Source organism: Armigeres subalbatus, chromosome 2 (genome assembly GCF_024139115.2).
Source record: "Armigeres subalbatus isolate Guangzhou_Male chromosome 2, GZ_Asu_2, whole genome shotgun sequence".
NCBI classification, from domain to species: domain Eukaryota; kingdom Metazoa; phylum Arthropoda; class Insecta; order Diptera; family Culicidae; genus Armigeres; species Armigeres subalbatus.
Window position 1 is genome coordinate 16,109,773 of NC_085140.1, and position 26,880 is coordinate 16,136,652.

A 26,880-nucleotide genomic window follows, 5' to 3' on the forward strand; every position below is an offset into this window, starting at 1 on the left:
ATCATTGAAAGGGGAGGCTTCTGAAGTGCCCAGGAGGCTTCTGAAATTGCCCAGGAGGCTTCTGCCTCCTTGTAAGAATCAAGCTTGCTTGACAACGAAGAGGCTTAGCCTGAGATGCGTAGAAGAGGATACTTCTAATCCCTTCCTTTGCAATGGAAGCAACTGAGCATTAGTGGAAAAATCATTTTGTTCATTCTGACATTTTGCCTGTTCGATCTTTTGTTCCGCAGCCCTTTACACATTGGTGCCTGGTTGTGGAAGGGCAGAATTCAATTGGGATTTATTGATCGCATTGCATATTATGTACAATGGATAAATGGCCCATTTGAAATAAAAATACACAATTATCAAAACTTTATCAATGAGTTTTGATTTAGGAATTGTAATACGTCCGGCCAGTTACGCATGTTTGTCTGAGGTAACCCCCTGGAGCCAGCGAAGGTACATGTACCTCAAGGGTTATGTACCCCAGGTTGAGAACCGCTGATCCGTTAAATGCCCATTAGTGGACCCCTAGTAGCGAATCTTTTTGCTCTTCCTGGCATAAGAAGTGGAAACTTTCAAAATATCAATTTTGTGTGATATCTAATATCAAGCTCCGCATCTCCTCTTCACGATTTGATACATACATTAAAATACTCAAATACTCGACGTTATTCGTTGAAATTAACATTTTAAAGTGTGACTGAATTCCGCCCTATAAGTAGACCCCCTGGGGGGTCCATAATAAGTTAGAAATTGCTTCCCTACCTAGTCGACACTTCATTTGATTTTTTATGTTCCTGTTTCGACGTTCTTCCTCCCTAATATGGACTCTCCAAGTATTCCTATATTGGACACTCTCAGTGTTTATTTTTTATAGAATTGTAAAAAATCATCTAATTATAGTTTCTCATAGAATTTCTAATCCATGTAATCAAATCATAGGACTGTAATGTAGGTTTCCCCTGATGATATTTCATAGCAAAATGTTTACATTGTGCTGTAATAATGCAAAAATGGCTGTTGGGTCTACTATTCTGGCAAATTACCTCAACTTTGTACTCTGGTACGAATCAGAAGAATTGAAAGGCTATGGGATCTATTGGCTAATGTTGTGAGATAAATACAGCAGAAAAGACTTTAGTTGTGGTAGAAGTAAGTAAACAGAAAGAACACCTCTTTCGATACGAAAACTTCAATTTTAAGAATTTAGTGGAATGTATTTACTTGTCACAAGAGGAGCCTGCACTACTCCATCCAACTTAGCCAACTCCACCACCCCTGCTGCACCATCGACAGACAGCGCACCCCTGCGACCCCAACAGCAAGGCTACCTCTAGCGTCCCGCACTTCGTCTCATGACTCGCACAAACTCAGTTCCTATGACCCTTTCTTGATCCCACCACCTCTCTTTAAAATAGAGTCTTCAAAAGAAAACAACATGAAACACTTTCACCAAATTAAATCTTTTCGCTTTGCAGTTTGAAGCCTGTAAGAACAGCACTTTAAATTTGCTAATGCACCATTTGTATATAAAAAGTACACACACGCGCTTCACGTTCGATCGTAATTATTATCCACGATACCCACTTAACAAATAGAAAAAACACCATCAATAGAACACACCGCCGAATTCTTGCAAAATGCCAAAACTAGACAAACTCGACGCGAAAACAAAATTACGTGCGTTCACAATCATGGTACACTCGGATCTCCATTTCCGAAAATAGTTTGGACTTTCCGAGAAATTCCTGCAGAAATATCCGAAGAATTCCTTCTAACAAAAATTTCCGAAGGTATTCCTAAAATAATTTTCGTAGGTATTCCTGACGGATTTTCCGAAGGATTTGCCATCAGTACTTTCTTGGAATTTTCCCAAAATGATTCCTAAGTTAATTTCCAAAGGAATTTCTAAAAGAATACGTAATGGAATTTCCGAACGGAATTCCAAATTAAATCCTTAAGGAATTTCCGACATTCTTGAATTTCTGCAAGAAATTCTTAAAGAATTCTTTCGAATTTTCTTGGGATTTCTTTTAAAAGTCTTCTGGAAAACACTTCCGGGATGAATTCGGAAATTCCTTTGATTCCTCATAATATTCTTTGGAAAATTCAAAGAAATAATTATGAAAATAAATCAGAAAATCATTAATAAATTTCCTTACGAATTCTTCAAGGGGTTTCTCCAGTAGGTACAAACACCTACGGAAATTGTTTTGGGAGTAGCTTAGAAAATTCCTTTAATTGAAATCCTTTCGAAATTTGCTTAGGCATACTTTTGGAAATACTTTTAGGGATTTCATCGGAAATTGATTTAGGAATTTCTTCGGAATATATTTTAAGAATTCTGCCAGTACTTTCACGAGAAATCTTTTTGGAAACTCTAGGAAGAAATTTTTCCAGAAGGTCCTCCGGAAATTCTTTCAAAAACTGTGTTAGTAATTTCTTCGGTCATTCCTCCGGATATTTTAACAACTCTTACAGGAATTCCTTTAGACCAGCGGTTCTCAGCCTTTTTCTTGAGAAATTTTGCATTAATTGTGGTACCTCCTCTTGAAAATAGGCTTCCAAGCCTCTAGAAAGAATAAATCCGAGTCTTTTGAAGAAAGGCTTCCGAGCCTTTTGACTGAAGCTTCTTGATTCTTCTCTGAAAGTAGGCTCCCATGACTCTTGATAAGCTGCTTCTGAAGCCTCTTGTAGAGAAGCTTTCGAGATCTCTTGAATGACTTAAAATGACTTTCGAAGCCACTGCATGTCTTAGAAATGGCCTTCTGGAGGCTCATGAAAAAAGAATTCCGAGCTTTCTTGAAGGGGAGGCTTTGAGGGCTCTTGAAGGCTTTCAAACCTCTTTTAAAATAGGCTTTCCCTGAACTTAAGAGGCTTCTGAATCTCTTGAAAGTAGGCTTCCGCACATCTTGATAAGAGGTTTCTGAGCCCCTTGTAGAGACGATTTCTAGCATCTTGAATGGTGGCTTTTGAGCTACTTGAAAGGAGGCTTCATTTGCATCTTTAAAGGATGCTTCTAAACCTCTTGAAAGCATGCTTCCAACCCTCTTGGCAGAAGCCAAGGGGCATCAGAGGCTTTTGAAAAGAAAGCTTCTGAATCACTTAATGAAAGTGCAGGCCGAGCCTCTTAAAAGAAGCTTTCCTAGCTTTCTTTCGAAAAAGCCTTTCAGCTCCTTTTAAATGGAGGCTCTGAGCCTCTTTGAAATCAGGCGTCCGGGCCTATTGAAAGGAAAACTTTTTGAAAGAACCTACCGAGGCCTCTTGAAAGAGAGGCTTCCCAAGATTAAAAAAGGCTTCCGAACACCTCTTGGAAAGGATCCTTTCTAGCTTTTTGAAAGAAGGTTTCCGACTCTCTTAAAACAAGGCATTGCGAGGAGACACAGGCCTCTTGAAAGAAGGCTTGGAGAGAAGAGCAGGGTTCAATAAGCTTTGATCTACTGATCGCTATGCATATTAAGTACAAGACAAAGTTTTGAAATAAAAAATACACAATTATCAAAACTTTATCAATGAGCTCCGAGAATTTGTGGAGGATTTTTGGGAGAAATTTCAGAAGAAATTCCTGGAGGAATTTTTAAATATGTTTCAGAAGAAATTCCTGGAGGAATTTTTAAATATGTTTCAGAAGAAATTCCTGGAGGAATTTTTAAATATGTTTCAGAAGAAATTCCTGGAGGAATTTTTAAATATGTTTCAGAAGAAATTCCTGGAGGAATTTTTAAATATGTTTCAGAAGAAATTCCTGGAGGAATTTTTAAATATGTTTCAGAAGAAATTCCTGGAGGAATTTTTAAATATGTTTCAGAAGAAATTCCTGGAGGAATTTTTAAATATGTTTCAGAAGAAATTCCTGGAGGAATTTTTAAATATGTTTCAGAAGGAGTAATTCCTCTCTCTCTCTCTCTCTCTCTCTCTCTCTCTCTCTCTCTCTCTCTCTCTCTCTCTCTCTCTCTCTCTCTCTTCTCTCTCTCTCTCTCTCTCTCTCTCTCTCTCTCTCTTCTCTCTCTCTCTCTATCTCTTCTCTCTCTATCTCTATCTCTTCTCTCTCTCTCTCTATCTCTCTCTATCTCTTCTCTCTCTCTCTCTCTCTCTCTCTCTCTCTCTCTCTCTCTCTCTCTCTCTCTCTCTCTCTCTCTCTCTCCATCTCTCTCTCTCTCTCATCTCTATCTCTCTCTCTCTCTCTCTCTCTCTCTCTCTCTCTCTCTCTCTCTCTCTCTCGCTCTCTCCCTCGCTCTCACGCTCTCTCTCGCTCTCTCTCTCTCTCTCTCTCTCTCTCTCTCTCTCTCTCTCTGCCTCTCTCTCTCTCTCTCTCTCTCTCTCTCTCTCTCTCTCTCTCTCCCTCTCTCTCTCTTTCTCTCTCTCTCTCCCTCTCTCTCTCTCTCTCTCTCTCTCCCTCTCTCTCTCTCTCTCTCTCTCTCTCTCTCTCTCTCTCTCTCTCTCTCTCTCTCTCTCTCTCTCTCTCTCTCTCTCTCTCTCTCTCTCTCTCTCTCTCTCTCTCTCTCTTTCTCTTTCTCTTTCTCTCTCTCTTTCTCTTTCTCTCTCTCTCTCTCTCTCTCTCTCTCTCTCTCTCTCTCTCTCTCTCTCTCTCTCTCTCTCTCTCTCTCTCTCTCTCTTTCTGTCTCTTCTCTCTCTCTCTCTCTCCTCTCTACTCTCATCTCTCTCTCTCTCTCTCTCTCTCCTCCTTTCTCTCTCGCTCTCTCCTCTCGCTCCTCTTTCTCTCTCTCTCTCGCTCTCTCTCTCGCTCTCTCTCTCTCTCTCGGAATTTTTGGAAATTGGTAGGAATTTCTACATTTGGAAGAATTTGTATGATGCTATTTTAGATTTTTGCTGTTGGAATTTTAATAAAATTGGAAATTTAGCAATTCCTTCCATTTTTTAAAAAAGAAATTGCTGCAGCAATTATTTTGGTAATTTCTTAAAGAAATTCTTCCAGTATTCCTTGAGAAATCTCTTTGGAAACTTTAGGAAGAAATTCCTTTTGATTAGTAATTTATGAATTTCAGGGGAATTTCCGACGGACGGATTGATTAAAAATCCTTGATGAAGTACTGAAGGAATGTCATAGGAAACATTTCTTCTGTACTCAAGGATTTTTTTCAATTTTTCTAGGGATTCCTTTGGATATTCCTCTGAAAATTTAGTTAGAAACTCCTTGAGGCCTTCGAATAATCCTTTAGGATTTATTTTTTTCTGGAATTACTTCACAAATTCTTTTGGGAAACATTCAGAAATTACTTTAAGAGATCTTTCGGAAATTTTATCTGGAGTTAATTTGATATTTCCATTAGAAACTCTTGCAAATGTCCCTCAGTAATTATTTTTTTCTTTAATGAATTTCCGAGAAAATCTTCAAACAAAATTTGCGGAATAATTCTTTCAGGACTTTCGGAAGAACTTGTCATCCAGTGGATTAAGATCCAGCTGGGCATGAGACAATGATAGAATTCGAAAGATTAACTCGCTTGATAGAAATAATCACCTTCCCATCAAAACCAATTACAACTGTAGGTTTGCTTGATTTAGCTAGAAATCATATAAAAACATGAAAATGTCTCCCGAATCTCCCAAATATAACAAAGAAAGAGTTACAATTTCACATATATAATAGTTTAATAAGAAAAATGAGATTTAGAATAAACTAGTTGACCCGGCAGACGTTGTCCTGCATAGTAGGCGAAAATGCGCGTTGTGAACTGCCCATGTGAAGTTTTCTTTCACATGAAGCTTCATTTTGAGTTTTTCGATTTACCTGTCAAACTTTGCTTATGATTTTCAGCATGAGGAAATATCATAAACCCGTCAAGGAAACTATAAAGGACGTAACTGCTGAAGGAATGAAGAAAATCCATCTGACCGTTTTTCCAGAGTTAGCATAGCGGATACGAATCACAGACCATATTCATTTTTTATTGCTGCTATAGAAGATAATCAAAAATGTTCTACTTACTCCTACTCTGTACATCCCTAACCTACGGTCCCTTAATCCTAGTGTGGAAGTGTGTCGGTATACCGTGTATCCCGCGGCGGTTGAAGGATGCTTGAGGGCTGTCTGGATAGCTCCACAGACGGCGATCCTCCGCTTGGCAACGATGCTATTCTGTGGCGGCATCCACATTCCTTGACCACGTTGGAATAACTTCTGAGCAGAGATGCATGCGATACACACTTGGTCACCACCACTGTTGTGCGAGTATCTAATGTTGGTGGAAACAAATGAGGCTCTGAACGGAATGAACGACGCACAATCAAAGTCTTCTCCATTTGAATTTTTCCTCTCATCATTCGCTATAGATAGATCCACGATTTGATAGACACTTTAAATTCCTCACCGATTCTCATTTTTACCACCCGATCCTACCTAGGCGCGCGCCCATCTTGTGAAATGGCAACAACAATAGAACAAAAAAATGGAGATTCACTTAATCCTCGGCTATCCACTTGATGGAAGATATAACGTCCTAGAATAGCCAATCAACTATTATAATAAACACTTCACTTGGCGTTTCTTTTTGAATCAACCTCTACCTTCATTGCACTGTTCAAAACCAATAACAGATTTTATTGCTTTATATTGCCGTATTTTAACTTCACTGGTAAAATCACTAGTCGTTGCGACTTCTGACCACCATGTGTATATCGTTTGCAAGCAGTTCGGTGGTTTTAATTCGTCAGGGGTGTGCTCTCCGTATGCGCGCGCAATGTACTGGGTGGTCAGTTTTGTTAACAGAGAATTGAGTGTTACTCACGGGGAAAGGGGTTATAGGTAGCTCTAACATCAACCTGAGGACCTCATTATAGCAACTATCAAGGTGACCAGACACATAGGAATATTATTTGTTGGTTATTGCAGGATTCTGGGTTGTACCAAGTACATGCTTCCGGAGTGGATTTAATGTTATTATTGCTTTGGGTCCCCACTCTCTATCGTTCACGCTCTTTTTTTGTAGCTGCAATACATCATTGGCACTGCATGATCGATTGATCGTTATCAACAACCGAATTATAAATTTTGTGATGTGTGTTTTGTTATGTTGTTTGTGTAATGGTTGTACAAATGAAGATAACCATAACTCTTTATAAGGGTTTGGGGGTCAATAACCATTCCGAGGTGTACGCATTTAATAATCCGGTCGCATGCGTTGATCGGAGCAGGTGACAAACTTTCATGTGGTTTTCCGAAGGATTTCCTGGAGGAAGTTTCTAAGGCATTTGCATGGACGAAAGCCAAAAGGAATTCCTAGCGTAATCTTATTATTGGAGTAAACACCGGGAGGAGTTCTGAGAAATTATGAAATTCATTTCCAAACAAGTTCCTAATGTAATTTTCCAAGAAATTCAAGCAGAAATTTGCCAAGGAATCTCTTACAGGAATTTCCGATTTCGGTAGGTATTCCTGAGGAATATCCGAACGACTATTCGTCCAATATGAGAATCTCGGGCTCATTCGGTAGCCGTTAAGTTCCGAAGGCCGACGGAGGTCCTTCGCAGCATTCAAAGCATCAGGCTTGCGTACTGAGGATCATGAGCTCGGGATTCACCAAAAGAAATTGGTACTCTTCTTCTTTTTCTTCAATGGGCTCTACATTCCAACTGGAACTTGCCCTGGTTTTCAACTATTCTATTAGCATTTCCACAGTTATTAACCCGTTTCGGCCCGGGCTACCCTTTTTAAATTATAAAATCCACCGTTATTTTGTTTTCGACCGATTTACATGAAATTTAGAGGAAAGATGCATTAAACCTTATATTTTTGTGTAGATGTATTGATTTGGAGATTGGGTCCTTGGGGACGGTTTTATCGAGGGGGTCCCCTGGGTCAAATGGGGTCAAAATGTCAACTTCCTTTCTTTAATCGTAGATAACTAGTAGTAATGCTTTCAATAATGATGCAATCGTTTTTTTACCCATTTTGCAATTGTAGGAATGGAAACTGCAACGTTCGGACCCTCCAAAATCCGGTTACAGATGTTCCGGGGAACCTAGTTCCCCAGGGAAGTGGTAGTAACTTTTGATTGATTCTGAAACCCAGCTTATGACACATCAAACTTTCTGGTTTTTCGACGCAAATATAATAGAAGACATTTGCAGAACCTTATGAGTGCATTGGCCCACATCCGGGGGTTCCTGGAAACCTGGGTGCCCTCAAGGGGAAGTGAGTCACTTTTAAAGCGGGTTTCTGAAACCCAGCTTGGCGGCAACATCAAACTTCATGATTTTGAAACACAAATACAATAGGAAAGTGCCCATTTTGTAAAGCATCTGGGCACATTGGCCACTTTCCAAGTGATCCCTGGGACCCTGAATCCCTCTAGGGAAGTGGGCTCACTTTTTGCAGTTGTTGCAAAAAAACCAGCTTGCGACACATCAAACTTCATGATTTTTCAACACAAATACAATAGAAGACATTTGCAGAACATCTGAGCGCATTTGCCGCTTCCGGAGGTTCCATACCTGATGGAACCTGATGGCCCCAGTCACTTTTTGAGTGGTTCTGAAACCCAGCTTGTGACACATCGAACTTCATGACTTTGCAACAAAAATACAATAGAAGGAATTTGCAGAACATCTGAGCTCATTGGCCACTTCCGGAGGTTCCTAGGAACCTTATGCCCTCAGGGAAGTGATCTACCTTTGAGGGTCCTGAAACCCAGCTTGGTGACACATCAAACTTCATGACTTTGCAACTCAAATACAATAAAAGACATTTGCAGAACATCTGAGTGCATTGGCCACTTTCGAAGGCTCCCTGGGAACCTGATGCCCTCAGGGAAGTGGTAGCTTTTTGAGTGATTCTGAAATCCGGCCGGCTGAAATTGACCGGCTGCACTAAGTAATTACCATGGTTTGGGAGGATGAGGTACTGCCGCAGGAGTGGATGGAAGTTCTCGTGTGCCCCATTTACAAGAAGGGCGATAAGCTGGATTGCAGCAATTAACCAGTCGCGCAATCACGATATGAAAACGCCGCTTATGTGGGCCAAGGTACTCTTCCAAATTTTTTGTCGCCGACTAACACCAATTGCAAGAGAGTTCGTGGGGCAGTACCAGGCGGGATTTACGGGTGAACGCAGAGGGTTACGGCAAAGTAATAGTCTTTAACATCGTTTTGGAGGGGGTAATACGAAGGTCATGGATCGACACGAATGGTACGATTTTCTCGAAGTTCACTGTCAGTCAAAGCTAAGCTAAATTGAAAAAAAAAAATCATTTTTTTTCTTCATGAAAATCAACGCGAAAGTTATTCTTACCTTTCTCAATGTGTCATAAAGTTAACAAGTGAGTTCATCAAAAAGCAAAAGGATAGATATAACCAAACCATTTCCTATAATGAAGATAAAAACCTTGTTCTGATTTTTTTCGCATTGAAATTCGACCGCAAACAATGACTGACAATTTAACGACCGTCTTATGTCCCATTCTAATCCAAATTTTGCCATCATCCAATACCAGAAATCGCATTCTTCCGCCGATTGATGGTGCACCGGTAACTAAATGACAGAATGGAATAATGCCGCAGCAAATTACAACATTCCCAATTATCCCACCGGTGAATCGTGATGTGCGCACGCTCCAAACGTGACCAACCATTTGAGTTCTCCGTCCTGCCCAAAGATAGAGCACGGCTCAACCAAGCAAAGCAAATCACTGGAACGTGTTTTCCTTGGGACATCTTGATGGTGGTAAAAAGTTATCCACGATTGAATGGAAGCTTCAGACCTGGTGGATCATTTGCATGACAATAGCGAAGACCGGTTCCCCGGCGGCTTCTAACGGCGGGACGCTTTTCCTGTGATTAATTGGGAGTTGTGCTGTGAATTATCTGTAATTGTGAACGAAAGCCACAACCAAATATGTTTTTCAACGGTGTTGGCTATGTTGTAAGTTGAAAACGTCCAATAATTCAAGTGAATTAAAATATGTACAATGTTGTTTTTTTGGCCAGCGAAAAAAAACGATGTGAACAGTAGTTAAACATCCCGTTTCTCTCAATGGCGTTTTTCTCACCAGTCAACAAAGCAAACCACGACATTATGACTTGCAAAGAATGGTACAAAGTAGGCCTGACCAAAACAGAAACCCGCGCGCGCCTGTTGATTGCCTGGGATGAATGAACTCACCATTTCGCTCATTCACAACAGAGACGCTGGAGAAAGCATCAACTGCTTTTCAAGACCGATGTCCGCAAAACATGACTCAATTCAGCAATCACACGACAATCAGCTCGACCGGTAATTTGACACAAAATGTCAAAATAAGTGGGCGAGAGAAACATTTGAGCAGAACCAACCATCAATGTTAGATGGCTTATTGGCTCAATGTGGGTGTCTTTATCTACTTCTTTATTTTCGTTGTTGTTTTTTCGACAAGCCTTAATTATTTTATGACCATGAGAATCTGGCTTTTTTCAGATTGGTTCAGATTGACCTTGTTCGGAATTACAACTGGGTTATTATTACAGTTGTGGTCAAACGGCTAGGATTGTTATTTTTTATACATAGGTTAGGTATCAACGCTCTGGAATTAGTGCAAACTGACAAGCACAAATGGCAGATACTGAATTGCTTATCTCCTCTATAATTGCAATTAATTTTCATTTGCCGAGAGGTGAAAGGTCTTACGCGGCGCTCTCACTTTGCTAAATTGTTTCCAATTGAAATATGTACGACGAACCTACTACCCGCGAGAGCCGAAAAAGCGATCTGCTGAGGAAAATTATCTTCCCCCGGCCCGCCGGTCGTCTCATATCCAAGATTTGCACAACTCAAATGGGCAAATGTTTTTCGTTGTCATGATCGAACCCAAAGGGCTAAGCTGAAGAAAATAAAACAATAATTGAAAAAGCTATGCGGCGAATGGTCGTACCGAAATGCCGAAACGCCGAATGCATTGTGTTGGGGGCTTAAATGTGACGACGACGACGAGCATAGGAAGATGCCTTCGAAACGCTCATCCGCATCAATTATGCAAAACGACACGCAGTTAACGAGAAACGGAATTCCATGCACACAAATCTTTCGTTCGGAAGCTCTGCGCGCATGAAAGGAAAGAAGACTTATTATTAGGCCTACCGTCACTAAAGTCGCCATGCCATGCTCGCATCGTGGTTGCCACCTGCCTGCCAGGGTGCGTGCTTGATAAATGCAATGATACTTAATCCAACATAAGTCCAAAGCCGGCTCTGACGCACAGTGACAAGATTCCACCAGGTTTGAAAAATAATTAAAATTTTCTTAAGAATCTGTTCACATAAAAATTTCTTTCAAATCAATTCCGTTCAAATCAAAAGTTTCTAAAGAATACGATTCGTTTGAATATTTTTTCAACGTGATTGTTCCAAAGTTAATTCGAAATGTAATAAGAAAACGTAGAGAAATACACTTCAAATTGAAACAAATTGACTTATTCATTGACAACAAATTGACAAATGGAGGTTACTTAACTCGTCTTAGACGGTTGAATACATTCCAGATTCCACTAAAAAGAGCTTAAAATATTTTTTCTGACTTATTCAGTCAAACTATTCTTTGGAAAAGAGTTCTTTAAATATATCAGACTTTATCCCACCCGTTGACTGAAATGGAACATTACCAAATATTTTGACCGATCGTGTTTTTTTCAATAAAATAACTGATAAGTATTTAGTAAAAAGCCATCCCCAAAATTCGGAACAGCCGTCACTGTGAGAAGACACACAGAAGACACGCAACGATCCGTGTAAATGCCGTTTAAACGGAAGATGTGAGCCGGTCCGGTTGCAGCGATGGCAGATCTTGGTGTCATGTGCGTCCTGCGGTCAAACAGCAAGATACGCTTTAAAAGTAGCCAGACCAGTAGGTTTTGTTATCGCCTGTTTGGTGGAATTTGGCACGACAACTCGCTGCCGGTGGACTTGGGGGTGCTCCGTCTCTGTGCCGCCTTGTATGACGACATTGGCATTGAGAGTGAGAGTGGTTTGTTTAGCTTTCTAAACATGGGCGATCGCTTCCGAGCGATGAGCCCCGGTGAGTTTTTTTCAGTTGGAAGTGTGCAGTGCATGCATACTTCCTGCGGCGAATTCCGCCTATGAATTTTGAATGGTTGTTGTATGGATTTACTGGCGATTAAGCACGAGTTGAATGGGAAACAACCTGTTCTGGATATTATTAATCGCAGCTTTTTGTTTTCATATTTTCATTCGTAATGTTTCTTTTCGTTATGTAGCCATGAATAATCGAGTAGGGTTCCGGCAGATATGTATTTCCGTTCGGAGGCTAATAACCGTTATATGCTTGAGATTCAAGAAAAACATATGGATCAGCCCTAGTAAAAGAATGCTCCATTATTTAACCGGATTTCATGCGAATTTCGGGAATTAGAGCATGAAAGGGCATATTGTGACAATAACAATTTGTAACATTGGTTTATTTCTTCACAAAGTGAAAAATGTAGCGTTTAAAAGACGCGTTTGTAGAATGTCGGATAGTAACCTGGTGAAAATGGTTCTCGACAACGATCCGACGGGCACAAGAAGGCGAGGTGCGCAGCGGGCAAGGTGGATTGGTAAATAAGGCAAGGTAAATTGATCAGGTCCTTGCTTGGCAGCCATGATTTGGCTACCAGCACCGAAATTAGTGATTTATATAATACCATGGTGTTCAACTCAGGCCATGGCTGCACGGCGCCAGCCATGCAGTCTGCGGAGCGTCAGCAAATTGTCTTCCACCTGATCGATCCATCTTGTTCGCTGCGCTTCTCGCCTTCTTGTGTCAATCGGATCGTTGTTGAGAACCATTTCCATTTCAAATTCTTTTGCCATTAAAACTATATGGTGAGTTTTTGATTTGAAACTATTAGACTTAATTGCATTAAGACAACTTAAACTATCAGAACATATTTTAAAAGAAATCAGGAGAACATTTTTGAATTAAACTACATGTAAAAAACATAGCAGGTAATTCCGTAATAAATATAGAACAAGAAGTTTGAAGTTTGTAACAATGAGCTGAAAAATGATTATAAACACCAAAACGTGCATCATCTTGAGTTAAAGACCCATCTGAAAAGTGAAATTTATTGAAATCTAGCCCAATAAATTTACGCTGAAAGAAAATGTTTGCAAAGCGTGAATACTCATGATTATTTAATTGCTTTATCTCTTCATGTCAAATCAATCAAACGATGAAATAAATGTGCTTCCATGCTATAATTATAAAATCCAAGTGATAGGTTCGATCTTAAATTTTGAGAAATACTGTTATAAAATGAATCAAATATTCCACAAGTTGGATTTATTTCAGATAATAATTTTAAAATATTTACAATAGTATGATTTTTGGAAAAACAATTTATTAAATATTTACAATTTAGTTCGCGAAATCGAATATTAAGAGGTCCAATCCCAGCCAATATCTCAATAGATTTGGTATGAGTAGAATAAATCAATTTCAAATAAATACGTAAGCATTGAAATTGGATTTTTTCAAGCTTGGCAAAAGCACTTCCAAAAGTAAAACATCCATATTCAAGGACTGAGCGAATGGTTGTTTTAAAAAGCGTAATGAAATCAGATGGATGAGCACCCCACCATGTACCTGTTATAGATTTAAGAAAATTAATACGCTTGGAACAAGTTTTTTGAATATATGATATATGTGTTTCCCATTGCAATTTTGAATCGAACCATATCCCTAGATATTTATAATCTGCAACTTGTTCAATTTTCAAACCATGAGGAAATAAATCAATTTTGTTTAAAGAATGTTTACGTGAAAATGTTATTAATTTAGTTTTTGAAAATGAAAAATTGAAACCATTCTCATACGCCCAAAGAGCAGATTGCATAAAATGACGAATTATTTCTCTATTTTTGCCACTGATAGCAATAACATTATAATCAGCAAATTGGTAAAAGATGCAACCATTAGGAATGATAGACATCATATCGCTTCTAAATAAGTTATATAAAAATAGACTCAAGCACGAACCTTGAGATAGTCCAAAATAAATATAACGAATTAATTTAGAAGATCCATTATGAAAAAAGTTCATAATTTTCAATGAAAATAGATTACATAAAAAATTAGAAATTAAATTTGGAATTTTATAGCTATTCATTTTAGTGAATAACAAATCAGAAAGAACAGAATCATAGGCATCAAAGAACAGAATCGGAAACATCAAGGAAAGTAAGGACTGTATCGAAAATAAGTTATCCATTTTCAAAGTGTTACTACTCAGAAGCTCATTAAGGTATTGGTTTGTTTTACCCTGCATTCGATGTATGCGTATGTTAAGTTTAAAATCCGAATTAGTTTGTTTGTTGAAAATTTGTTGTTTCCGATGTATCGCAAATTGAAAGTGATATCGAAATTCTAGTTTTGGACACATGGCTCCGTAAGAAGGGCATCGAGATGGATAATTTGACCAAGCGTTTCGCTATCCACCCCAAAGGTAAAAATTCATGGTCAATAAGCTTGGGGGATACTACACGTTCACTAACCTGTCGTAAAAGGAAGAAAATCAAAATCAAGTGACCGGAATTTGGACCAGAAAGTAATCATGTTATAAAACGAGCCAATTTTATGCCGATTTGTGACCAGGAAGAAAAATGCTTGAATAAATGTTGAAATAGTGCAATATTTATTCAGTATTATATTTTTTCATAAAACTTAACAAACAGAATTAACATATATTGCTAGACAATTTTTAATAAATTTTTAAAAATTATTCGATTTTATTCGAATAAAATATTGTGGATAACTTATTTTCGATACAGTCCTTAGAAACAAGATCTTGCTTCATATTAAAAGAAAGGTAAATTTGAGAGGCCAACAAAGCAGTACAGTCACGAGTACCACAACTTTCTCTAAATCCAAATTGAGAAGAGGAGAAAATTTAATTTTTTAACGATTGAGTATCATTCTTTCCATTAATTTTCGAAGACACGATAAACAGCTAATAGGTCTACGACTATCAACTAATGAAGGATCTTTACCAGGTTTGAGTATATTTATAACCTTAATTAAACGTTCTGAAAACTCATATGTGAATATGTATATTATGTGGAAGATAATGATTTGAAAAATGTATTGGAGGTAACCACTTTCCCTTCGATGGGACTCGAACCCACGACCCTCAGTACGCTAGACTGGTGCTTTAACCAACTAAGCTACGGAGGACCTCCGTCGGCCTTCGCAACTTAGCGGCTACTGAATGAGATCGAGATTCCCAAATTGGACGTATAGCCAAATCACTCGCAATCCATTTTTCAAGCCAACACTTCCTCTAATGTGAACGTGTACTACACACATGTGGAAGTGTTGGCTTGACAAATGGGTTGCGAGTGATTTGACTATGCGACTATGCGTTGATACTTTTATGCCCAGGGAAGTCGAGACAATTTCCAATCCGAAAATCGCCTAGACCGGCACCGGGAATCTAACCCACCCACCCTCAGCATGGCCTTGCTTCGTATACATGGGATACATTTAAATACCTGAATTGGATACCATTTTTTATACCAATAAAAACACCACCGTATGGAATATTTCAATCTTTAGGAATAATATTGAAAGACGGAATATAAATATTTAAGATTCAACTAACCAAGTTTCTTGTAAGCAAGCTATGTCTATATTATAATTTTTAATTAATACCTTTGATTTATCTAATTTAGGAATAACGCTATGACAATTCCACTGTGCAATATTTAAGTCCGTGTGGTTAAAAATAGCCAATAGTACAATATTTAAGTCTGTGTGGTTAAAAAATAGCCATTGGGAAGAAAAAAGGAAGAAATTAGAGTTCCAAAAGAATCTAGTTTATTACGTAATAATGTAGCAACAAAGGGTAAACACTTCTTAATTAGATTACTCCAAAAATCACTTAATCCTAAGATATCAAAAATTTCTTCTAAAATAATTTAAATACAGGATTTATCATCAACCTTATGGATTGAATCATTCTGGTGGACATTAGAATTTTGATTGGTATATTTTTTCCTTTCTCGTACACCAAGGTGTAACGAAAAGGCTATATAATATATTATATATAATATAATATATTATATATAATATATTATATTATATATAATTTAATATAATATAATATATATATATATATATTCACTTTTGATTCTCACTCAATTTTTTTTAGTATGTGTCTGATGCACGAGAAAAGCACAAACACCGCTAGGTGGATCAATCAGGGTTTTTAGTATCTATTATTTGAAAACCAGGAATATTACAAGAAACAGAAGAATTATAGAGAGGAGGGAAACTTTTATTAAAGGAAGTAGATGGATGAGGAATAACAACATCATTATTAATCTTAGATGTAATGATTGTTCTTTTTCGTTAATTGGGGGGAGTGTATAAAAAAAATAGAGTTTTCATCATTAGGTAGTATTTCAAATTCATTTGTAGAACTAATATCACCAGATGTTTTCAAAATTTCTCAGTAAGATTGTTGATTTTTCAACTTTATTTTTTGACCAATTGTTTAACCGTCTAAGACGAGTTAAGTACTTTCCATTTAATTCCACTACATTTCGTTATCTTTGCAGATACGTATTTCGACCTCAACTGTGAGGTCGTCTTCAGTGTCTTTTACTTGACTCGACTTGCATAAGCTTTGGGAAATAAAGTCTTACACGGAACAGTACATTGTCAATTTTTACAAAATAAGGAAGAACAGACCCGCAAAAGTAATTTCGGTACAATTGGAGTGGATATATTTATTTGTTTTTTCATTAAATAATTGTTTTGATGACCGATAACAATCTAAAACATGAACTGGGAAAATAGCAAGGTTCCCAAAAACTCCAGTACCATGAGTCCTGATATCGTCACAATTTAATGGCTCATCATAAATTACACCATTTATCTCATTTTCCGCAGAAATAAGCAAAACATTAATAGGTTTATCTTTTTTCCGGAAGTATACGGGATAAGGTCCAACAAAAGTAGATGGGTATAATTTAATACGAAAAGAACTAGACGATAAATATGGGATTACTGGGAGAGATAAATTATGTCTCCAGCCATCTCCAAGAGATGCTGCGCCTAGCTGCTCTTCCGTTGGGAGTGCCACTTCCAGCTGCTGTGTGAATCCTTGGGCTAGTCTACCGTCTCGACTTCGACACGTGTTGTACACCGTCGAGAGTTTTGAGCGCAGGTATACTGCAACGAGGTAGTGGTCGGATTCAAAATTCGCACTGCGGTAAGTGCGAACGTTGGTGATGTCGGAGAATAATTTACCGTCAATTAGAACGTGGTCGATTTGGTTTTCTTGGTTGGGTGATCCCCATGTGGTCTTGTGGATATTTTTGCGGGGAAAGAAGGTGCTTCGGACTACCATTCCGCGGGAGGCTGCAAGGTTTATGCATCATTGGCCGTTATCATTCGATACGGTGCGCAGACTATGCGGTCCGATGACCGTTCTATACATTTCTTCCCGTCCAACCTGTGCGTTCATGTCTCCGATGACGATTTTGACGTCCCGCAGTGGGCATCCAGCGTATGTCTGCTCCACCTACCTGCGTTATATAATTCGGGCCTGGTGGCCTCACAACTGGATCTCAAACCATCGTCGTTGTCACCAGAGGCCGATAGCAACAGAAATTCGGGATCGGAAGTGGGGCTGGGTCGGCCACACTCTACGTAAGGGCGAAAACGAAATCTGTAAACAAGCATTAGACTGGAACCCAGCGGGACATCGCAGCAGAGGCAGACCCAGAGGCTCATGGGGGCGAAGCCTCAATAAAGAAATAAAAGAAGTCGACCGAAATCTAACCTGGCAACAGGTTAAAGCGATAGCCGGGAAACGCTCAGGATGGAGATCTTTCAAGTCGGCCCTTTGCACCACCGGAGGGGTACAGGATCCATAAGTAAGTAAAGTAAGTTTATGAAGTAGCATTCGCTGCAAAAGCTACGTGAACGTTTATTTTCAAAATTGATCAATTTCAATTTAAAAACTCATGAAATTTTAATTTTATTTAAAATTTTAAAATTAAATTTTTCGGAAATGTCACTAAATATAAATATTATGAACATACAAAATTTCAGGTGTTTAGTAAAGCGAATGATCATTTAAATCAACCAAATTATCAGCTGGCGAGATAGAAAAAAAATACTACTTGTTATGCGTATTCATGAACGATTTTAGTAATGGATTTCGACAGCGCATGCAATCTTAGAATTTGGGGAGACTTAATCTTCTTTTTGGCACGGCAAGTGCTGGGTAAAGCGTACCATTGGTACTTCGCGTCCTCTACGGACATGAAACATGGACAATGCTCGAGGAGGACTTGCAAGCACTCGGAGTATTCGAGAGACGGGTGCTTATGACCATATTTGGCGGTGTGCAAGAAGACGGTGTGTGGTGGCGAAGAATGAACCATGAGCTCGCCCAGCTCTACGGCGAACCCAGTATCCAGAAGGTAGCTAAAGCCGGAAGGGTACGATGGGCAGGGCATGTTGCAAGAATGCCGGACAGCAACCCTGCAAAATGGTGTTCGCTTCCAATCCAGCAGGTACGAGACGACGTGGAGCGCAGCGAGCGAGATGGGCAGACCAGGTGCAAAACGACTTGGCGAGCGTGGGGCGTATTCGAGGATGGAGAGATGCGGCCTCGAACCGTGTATTGTGGCGTCAAATTGTTGATTCAGTGTTATCTGTTTACTGCCCATTAGGGTGTCCCAAAATTGGACCAAGTCTGGGATTTTGGGGGCTCAACCTTCAAATGAAAGCTCAGGGTATAACAAAAGAAAAATTGTTATACGACAACTCTGGGAAATGACGCTTAGGGGTGGCCCCGACGCGTTTTATGAAAAAGTGCATTTTTATAGGTAACATCGAAAATACCGGTATATCGGAAAGAAATTCGATGAAACCCATCCATTTTATATTTTTTACATTTAACTTAGGGTCTATACTTTATGGTAAAACTTTGATACCGCATGTTTTAGGTCTATATATTTTTCACTGATGCTTTAAATGCCCAAAAATGATGAATTTTTCTTAATATTTTTTTATTAATGCATCCAAAACGGGTATCCGTCATAATGCTTTCGATATACATAGAAAGATGAGGAATTTTATAACGAATATTTTACTAAAAATAGCAACCTTCTATCTCTATCCGTTTAAAAGTTATTCACGATTTACTGCAGCTTGGAAAAATTATGATATGATCCAGCCGGATTAACTTCACATGATCGTGCTGGTTAAAAAATCAAGTTGGTCAGAAAACAATTAATTTCCATGTTATCGAGAAACATTGCACAGCTCATCAAACCATGAAACGATAGCTGAACCTACCTATGGGTAGTTTTGAAACCATATTCATCAATCTATTTGAGTACTCACCCAGACTAACTGAACAATTTGTAGTCAGTCATGTTACTGCTGGTCCATCGTTGGGTTTCCATTATAACACTCAAATAAGTATTAAAATCAATTTTATGCAACACATATGAATGCTATATTGGTTATTAAAGCACTCATTTGGTTGGTATGGAAAAGTAGGCGTTTCTTTACTTAAACATGATCCAGGTATTATGATCCGAAATTTCGAAAAGTCTTTTTCCAATCTGCAGTAAATCGTGAATAACTTTTAAACGGATAGAGATAGGAGGTTGCTATTTTTAGCAAAATATTCGTTATGAAATTCCCCATCTTTCTATGTACACACTTAAATTTTTCCACCGATCTCGGCTGTGCAAATCTTGGTCTATGTTCGTTTTCTGGAATATCGGCTGAATGAACGTATGTAGCCGTAGCCCTAGTACTCTTTTGAGTGCCCAGTAAACAAACTAATTTCTCAGCTGAGATATCAGCAGAAAGTCACAAACCGAGCGCTCGGCTGGACAGATCTCGGCAAAAGAACCAAAATATGCAGAGCTGAAGTGAGTGTGTATATCTAGTTTCGAAAGCATTATGATGGATACCCGTTTTGGATGCATTAATAAAAAATATTAAGAAAAATTCATCATTTTGGGCATTTAAAGCATCAGTGAAAATATATAGAGCTAAAACATGCGGTATCAAAGTTTTACCATAAAGTATAGACCCTAAGTTAAATGTAAAAATATAAAATGGATGGGTTTCATCGAATTTCTTTCCGATATACCGGTATTTTCGATGTTACCTATAAAAATGCACTTTTTTCATAAAACGCGTCAGGGCCACCCCTAAACGTCATTTCCCAGAGTTGTCGTAGATCAATTTTTCTTTTGTTATACCCTAAGCTTTCATTTGAAGGTTGAGCCCCCAAAATCCCAGACTTGGTCCAATTTTGGGACACCCTACTGCCCATGATCGCATATTTGTAACATTTGCATTTTAGTTGATTTTGTAAATCGTTTGTCAATCCTCCCCACAAACTCAATCATTTCCAGCTTACCACAGATAAGCAAGATAGTAAAGCATATTTTACTGTTGTGGGATTAGCTGCAGTAAATTGAGCTTTCTGAACGAGTCACAGGCTTTTTACAAAATGTATAAAAATGCGAGTGTTACAATCATGGGCAGTTTAGATGTAGACTAAATAAATGAATGAATGGTACTTCGCGTACCTGAAAGAATAAAATAGACCCCATCCCGCGGTCCTTAGCCTCTTACCCAGCAACTCCTATCACTACCTCCCGTGGTGCTGACCGGGATACGAGCAACCTTAGGGAAGATCGGGTAACCCACGGTTGGAACTCCTCTCCGGAGGTGCAAATCTAACTGAGCGTCTGTTCTCCATGTCAGGATCGGCTCACAACAGCGTCTGTTTTCCATGTTAGGGGCGGCTGATCATCGTCCGAGTGCCAGCGAGGGACTCTAAGTGAAACTGTGCACTATGGTCCACCGGAAATAAGGAGGAATGGTCCTCCGGAAATTTAGGGGGTTTGGTGTCAGGCCCTGCAAGCCAGCCAAAAAAACTCACGCAACGAACAATCAACAAGAGAGTACGGACCGGAACCATCGGCGAAGACCACTGCGACGAAAAGAATACAGTTAAAGCAGCCATTAACGACACAGTGGAGAACAACAACGTTGGGTATGTGGGACGAAGTCGACGGAACGATTGGTTCGACGAAGAGTGCAGACAGATTCTGGAGGACAAGCGGGCGGTCGCGCTGCAGCAAGCTACCCTGCGGAACGTGGAACGTTCGGAACGACGGAAGCGGAGACAGCAGACCCGCCTTTTTCAGGAGAAGAAACGCCGCCTGGAAGAAGCGGAGTGCGAGGAGATGGAACAGCTGTGCCGTTCTCAAGAAACACGCAAGTTCTACCAGAAGCTCAACGCATCCCGCAAAGGCTTCGTGCCGCGAGCCGAAATGTGCCGGGATAAGGATGGGAGCATCTTGACAGACGAACGTGTGGTGATCGAAAGGTGGAAGCAGCACTACGAGGAACATTTGAATGGCGCTGAGAGTACAGGCAGTGAAAGTCAAGGCAGCGGAGGAGATGACTACGTCAGTTCAGCGGACGATGGAAGCCAACCAGCCCCCACCTTGAGGGAAGTTAAGGATGCCATTCAACAGCTAAAGACCAACAAAGCAGCTGGTAAGGATGGTATCGGAGCTGAGCTCATCAAGATGGGACCGGAAAAGCTAGCTATTTGCCTGCACAAATTGATAGTCATTATCTGGGAAACTGAACAGGAAGGAAGGGTTTATATGCCCCATCTACAAGAAAGGCGACAAGCTGGAGTGTGAGAACTTTCGAGCGATCACCATCCTTAATGCCGCCTACAAAGTGATATCCCAGATCATCTTCCGTCGTCTATCACCATTAGTGAATGAGTTCGTGGGAAGTTATCAAGCCGGCTTCGTTGACGGCCGCTCGACAACGGACCAGATCTTTACTGTACGGTAAATCCTTCAAAAATGCCGTGAGTACCAGGTCCCAACGCACCATCTGTTCGTTGATTTCAAGGCGGCATACGGCAGTATAGACCGCATAGAGATATGGAAAATTATGGACGAGAACAGCTTCCCTGGGAAGCTTACCAGACTGATCAAAGCAACGGTGGATGGTGTGCAAAACTGTGTGAAGATTTCGGGCGAACACTCCTGTTCGTTCGAATCGCGCCGGGGACTAAGACAAGGTGATGGACTTTCGTGCCTGTTGTTCAACATTGCGCTAGAAGGTGTCATGCGGAGAGCCGGGTGTAACAGCCGGGGTACGATTTTCAACAGATCCAGTCAATTTATTTGTTTCGCGGATGACATGGACATTGTCGGCCGAACATTTGCAAAGGTGGTAGAACTGTACACCCGCCTGTAACGTGAAGCAACAAAAGTTGGACTGGTGGTGAATGCGTCAAAGACAAAGTACATCCCGAGTAGACGAAAATAGCTCAATAATATCAAATGTTGATAAGATAGCAAAATGAGATATGGACATGATTGATATAAGAGATAAAAGATCAGACGACAATATCAATAATTTGCACTAAAATATCATGAGGAGATCAAGTTATGCTATTTGTAAGAAGTGATCAATATCATGTGCCATTAGTTTGTTCTTATCAATAGCATATCTTGATATTTAAATGATATTTCGGTGCAAATTTTTGATATTGTTGCCTGTTCTTTTATCTCTTATATCAATCATATCCATATCATGTTTTGTTATTCTGTTTATGGCTTCTGCCCGGGATGCTTGTGGGCGGAACCGAGCGCGACAGGGCCCGCCTGGGAAGCAGTGTTACAATAGACGGGGATACCTTCGAGGTGGTCGAGGAATTAGTCTACCTCGGATCCTTGGCTGATAAAAATGTCAGTCGTGAAATACGAGGGCGCATCATCTGTGGAAGTCGGGCCTACTACGGGCTCCAGAAGAAACTGCGGTCAAAAAAGATTCGCCACTGCACCAAATGTGTCATGTACAAGACGTTAATAAGACCGGTAGTCCTCTACGGACATGAAACATGGACAATGCTCGAGGAGGACTTGCAAGCACTCGGAGTATTCAAGAGACGGGTGCTTAGGACCATCTTTGGCGGTGTGCAAGAAAACGGTGTGTGGCGGTGAAGAATGAACCACGAGCTTGCCCAGCTCTACGGCGAACCCAGTATCCAGAAGGTAGCTAAAGATGGAAGGGTACGATGGGCAGGGCATGTTGCAAGAATGCACCCTGCAAAGATAGTGTTCGCTTCCGATCCGGCAGGTACGAGACGACGTGGAGAGCGTCAAATCTACAAAAAAAATACCTGCCAAATTTTCGTATGGGTGACTAATTAGAGATTAAGTGTCCCCATATTGAGGCAACAACTTGAAATTCAAATAACCTAAAATTGCGATAGAATATTGACATTTTTATCAGTATAGTTCATTCGTATATTTATATATTTGTGCTGTGAAAAAAATGATAGCGTTTGATCATTGTTGGGAGAAATTGCTTCCATTTTGCGTAGCCATTGAAAAAATCTGTGGGAGGATCAAAACACACAAATTTTCCTGCAGAATACGGTTGTCAATGCAAAAAATCATTCACCACATAACGATTATTTGTCTAAAAGGATCTATACAAAAATATGCTAGAACAAAACTATTTTGGTTCTCGATAAAATAGAGGGGGATCAAGTCTGCCTTCCCATATTCGTTTCTCAACAATGTGATTAGAAATTGCATCAATTCAACCAAACAGCGCAAACCATTTCCATCAGATCGTATCAGTGTGCAGTCAGGATGATCGCATAGATCTCCAAATTCAGATTTATTAACCATTTAATTATCCGTTTAATACGCTATGTGCATGTCAAGCATGCTGTTCAAACATTGTTTTCTAATTCGCTTCAATTCAATTCATTTATACGATTTTAGATACATTTGCATCGACGTGCTCAAGACTTTCGTCAATTGAGAAATGAATCGTAATCGCCAATCCCAGAAACGAACAAGCGTGTGAGATTGATATTTATAGAGCAATAGATGCGAAATTGCGAGAGTGTTCCGAGCGCGATCATGCAGCAATGTTGCAAATCGAAAGATGAATGGTCTATTTGCGCCTCACATGTCTGTGCTCATATCCATTACCTTATCCACGGAGCACCGAGAGTACTCTGAAGAATGGCGATTCAGGTGGAACCACATACATATTATTACTCCACATTATCCAACCCCAACGCGCTTTGATAGCAGCCGGCCGGCAACACGTTCGCTAAGTCAGTAGGGAAGTAAACCAATTATCTCTCTTTTTTATACTTGGAGTGCGATAAGCCCAACTGAATGCCGTGTTACCTATCGCAGGGTCGGGATGCAAGAGGAAGGAATGAGGTTAATTTGTTGGATATTGGATGAAGTTACTCATCATGGTAAACACGACACTGTTTGTAGTTCTTAAGCTCTTTTGATGCTCAGCTTATCGTAACCGAATACCCCGAGTAAACAATTCAAAACATAATTTGAGCTTCAGACAGCGATAGTGGGCAAACATCAAAAGCGTACAAAAACAATTTTAGTTTCTCACAACCCACTTGTCAGCCTCTAGAACCCAATCTATTTTAGAAGAACCAACAATGCGCTGCTTTCACTAACAGACAACAAAAATCATCTTCCTAATAATTACTGCTCCAAGTCATGTTTGGAAACGTGCCTACCGCAAATTAAAAACAAATACCAATGAATCCATTGCACTTGCACAAGATAAACCGGTCTCTGCTTAACGATCATCTCCGACAATGATCGCTGGGAACCACCCCCTTCCGCATCAGCATTCATGTAGCTGTCTTAACCGGAGCTACCGCGCCCAGCATAGAAATTGCTTTCTTCTCTAATTAAAAATCAAAATTAAACCTTTTTCTTCTCTGTTCTCCTTTTCCTCCCCACGCAGAATCTCCTCCACCAACAGCCAACAGCGTCGGAAGTGGAGGCGGCGGTGGTGGCGGCAGCACGGCATCATCCTACCACTCGGCGCACCATCATCAGCAGCAGCATCACCTGTTCCAGCACCAGTCGTCGGTGACGTCGGTCAGCTCGGTGCAAACCGTACTTAGCCAGAACCTGCAGAACTCCAGCACCGTCAACAAGCTGATCGAGAACGTGTGCCAAAATGGGAACCACCTGAACATGAACGCGTACGGCAGCTGTAGCTCGCTGATCACGACGGGACACGTGGTGGCGCCGGGGGTGATTGTGGGGCCGATACAGCAACAGCAACGGAATGGTGCTTTGGGCGGGGATCATGGGATGAATTCCAGTGTTAGCTCGGCGGAGGAACCGCTGAGTGTGGCCGATGTGGCCGACTTGTTGCACCCGCAGTATGCGATCATTACAGGTGAGAAAGCTTTATTGGTGGAGTTTGTTTTAGTGTTATTCGTTTGCATTGTTCGTGGTGTGTTTCAGCGTTGTGCGCCGAAATGTAGACATTATCAATACATGTCGCAGGGCATTTCTAGAGACGTGACAAAGCGCCGAAAAAAGACTTCAATATTTTGTATCACATTCTCTTAAAAAATGTTTCTATTTCTGTAATAGTCTAAAAGAAACAAAATAGAAGATTTTTTATTTTATTCGTTGATAACAACATTGCTCCAGTTAAATAACTGCAAATTGTCTGACAAAGGTGGGTAGTTCTTTCGAGAGAAGCTTTTAAGCTAATGAAGCTTGGCTTTAAAAGCTCATCAAAGTTCACCATGCTACATATTTTTGTATCACACAGTTTGTGCAACATACACTGTTCGTAACAATTATTTAACCCTTTAATGCGAAATGTTGTTTTAAAACAACAAACCGAAAATACTTTTTATGTTAATGATTTTAATGGTTGTTTACGTTAAAAATATTTTCGACGATTTCTATAAAAATCGCCTTGCGCCGTTAAGGGTTAAATTGGTTCAGATAGTTGATTCAAAAGTATAAGATTGCTAATGTCGTTGCTGTTCGCGTGACTAACATCTAGGTTTCTTCGACCTGGCAGCCAAAGTACCGGTACTACAAATGTCAAATCGATGTTGGTGATGGAACCAAACATGCACTACAGCATGGTGTATAAATTATGGTTAATTGAAGCTTGTAGAAGCATAATTTGGCAAAATAATTGAAATGACTACAGCGCCACTAGCGTTCTAGTACTTATGGTTCTACCACGTTCTACTGTTCAGATCGAATCTCGGTTTGTCGAATTTCGTTCAATTAAACGGCATTTAATTTTTAGAAATATAGAAACATTTATTGTGACATTTTCCAAAAGGTCCAATTCAGGGATGGGCAAATCAAATTTTCGAAAAATCGTGAAAGATCAAACTCACCCGCGATCTTACTTTTAAATTATCAAGTGATTAAAACTCGCCAGCGATTAAGAATCGTTTGGAAATCGTATCTTGATTTGAAGCATTTACCGTTACATTTTGAACTCTCTTTCCTTACTACCATGAAATCATAACGCCAAGTAGAAGATATAATGTGACTGTTGACAATTAGTTGATATTAGTAAAGAATAATGATTGAATGAAAATTCTGTGTTTATTATCGTTCAAGTACAAAATTTGAGAAGTTGTCGTCGGCGACAACTCGCCTACTGTTTTCACGTGCAAAGTTTTCACATAAAAATCGCAATCATTATCGTCCGATAATGATTCAGCACAACACTGAGGTCCATCATTAGAAGCTACATAGTAAGAAGGTGCCTGGGTAAGATTCCCGGTCCATCAGTCATTGGCATTTTCTGTTTGGAAATTTTCTCGACTTCCCTGGACTGGACATCACGGTATACGGAAAACAAGGTAGGCTCTTAAGAAAAATGACACTTCAAGAGTGACGCATATTTTAACGTAACATTTCAAACAAATTTAATTGTCTAGTTTTCGGATATTGGCCACCCGACATGGTTGTTTTACAATGTTCTGAAAAAACTTCGATGTGAATGTGTACATTATGTGGAAGATTTTGGTTTGGATAATGTATTGGAGCTTACGATGG

At 39.8% G+C, this 26,880-nt stretch overlaps 1 protein-coding gene across 3 annotated transcripts in view; it reads left to right on the forward strand.

Moving 5' to 3' along the window:
* Positions 1–26,880, forward strand: part of LOC134217961 (guanine nucleotide exchange factor DBS) — a 502,406-nt gene that overhangs the window by 79,593 nt on the left and 395,933 nt on the right. For all 3 annotated transcript variants that reach the window (XM_062696807.1, XM_062696808.1, XM_062696809.1), the window contains exon 2: positions 24,794–25,237. In XM_062696807.1, the coding sequence (XP_062552791.1) occupies positions 24,794–25,237 (444 nt within the window). The remainder of the gene's footprint in view (positions 1–24,793; positions 25,238–26,880) is intronic.